The 1,109-nt window shown below is 37.2% G+C and overlaps 1 protein-coding gene across 1 annotated transcript in view; it reads right to left on the reverse strand.

Annotated features, from left to right (window-relative positions):
• Positions 1-1,109, reverse strand: part of rap1ab (RAP1A, member of RAS oncogene family b) — a 29,298-nt gene that overhangs the window by 2,978 nt on the left and 25,211 nt on the right. Inside the window, exon 7 of the mRNA XM_016555977.1 lies at positions 602-714. Within this exon, the coding sequence (XP_016411463.1) occupies positions 625-714 (90 nt within the window). The 3' untranslated portion in view covers positions 602-624. The remainder of the gene's footprint in view (positions 1-601; positions 715-1,109) is intronic.

Raw genomic sequence — 1,109 nt, forward strand, 5'->3', positions numbered from 1 at the left:
TTCCTTCTTTTCCTCGCTTTCCTTCGCTTTTAAATAGCTTAAAAGCACCGTGCGCATTTTACTTGCAGCAATTCGGCGTCAATTGCTTGAATGCAACAACAAAATACGTCAAACTAACTTTAGCCTATATATAAAACATAGAACTTTTAATAACAAAACGAATAAAAATACACCATGCTATAGGGCAGGCTATGCCTAATATAAAATAACAAATAACTTACATAAAGTTTAAATAGGTAGCCTATACAAAATTGGAAATAAGTAAACATGTATAATATATAACCAAATAAATAAGAAACGTAGAACGTTTATTAGCAAAACGAGTAAGAAAGCTTGGAGGCACGGCATACACCTTGATGTCAAATAAAATAAATAAATGACACGTAACTGATTTTTACTAGTATCCCATATTGTATATTATACATCACATTTTTTTTTTATATCATGCAGCCCCACCTTACAGTCTCTGTTTGTGAATACTGGGACATTATTTGGCCTGATCAATATATCAGTCTATGAAAAATAATGTAGATGGGAGAAGCTTTGAATAAATAAGGAATAAATGAATGTTGGATGATGTAACAGTGACATGGTGACAAACCTGGCTCTGAGCTGCTACTGGCTCTACAGGAGGATACAATTGGATTTCTTTTTCGCTTTCTTCTTTTCCACTGGTGTTTTCCTGTTAATTTGTCTGACCAAGTCATAGAAGATCTGCAATGTGCAAAGAAAAAAAAAGAGATAATGTTAAAGTACTCAATATAAACATGAAACCAGACCTGCAAACCTTGAAAAAATTTGAGTACCATCAGTGTGTACTAGGCATGGGCCGATTACCGGTTTCAAGGTATGCCACGATTTGAAAATTTCACGGTTTCAAAACCGTGAAAGTCTCCTCAAAGACTGAAAGTGTAGGAATCCCTCAGGTTGAGTGCAGTGTAGAGAGTAACACGACCCTTCTCTTCCTGTTGGTGCGAGCGAGCGGTCAGTCACGTGCGTGTAGGATGGACAAACTTAAGGAGCTTCCCCTGGAACTTACGCGATCAGCAACCGGCCGTTTTTTGTCTTATTGCAAGCAACTCGTCTCTGTTCTGGACTTGCACAAACTG

The sequence above is a fragment of the Sinocyclocheilus rhinocerous genome, unplaced genomic scaffold (genome assembly GCF_001515625.1).
Source record: "Sinocyclocheilus rhinocerous isolate Xijiao unplaced genomic scaffold, SAMN03320098_v1.1 scaffold76, whole genome shotgun sequence".
Classification (NCBI taxonomy): Eukaryota; Metazoa; Chordata; class Actinopteri; order Cypriniformes; family Cyprinidae; genus Sinocyclocheilus; species Sinocyclocheilus rhinocerous.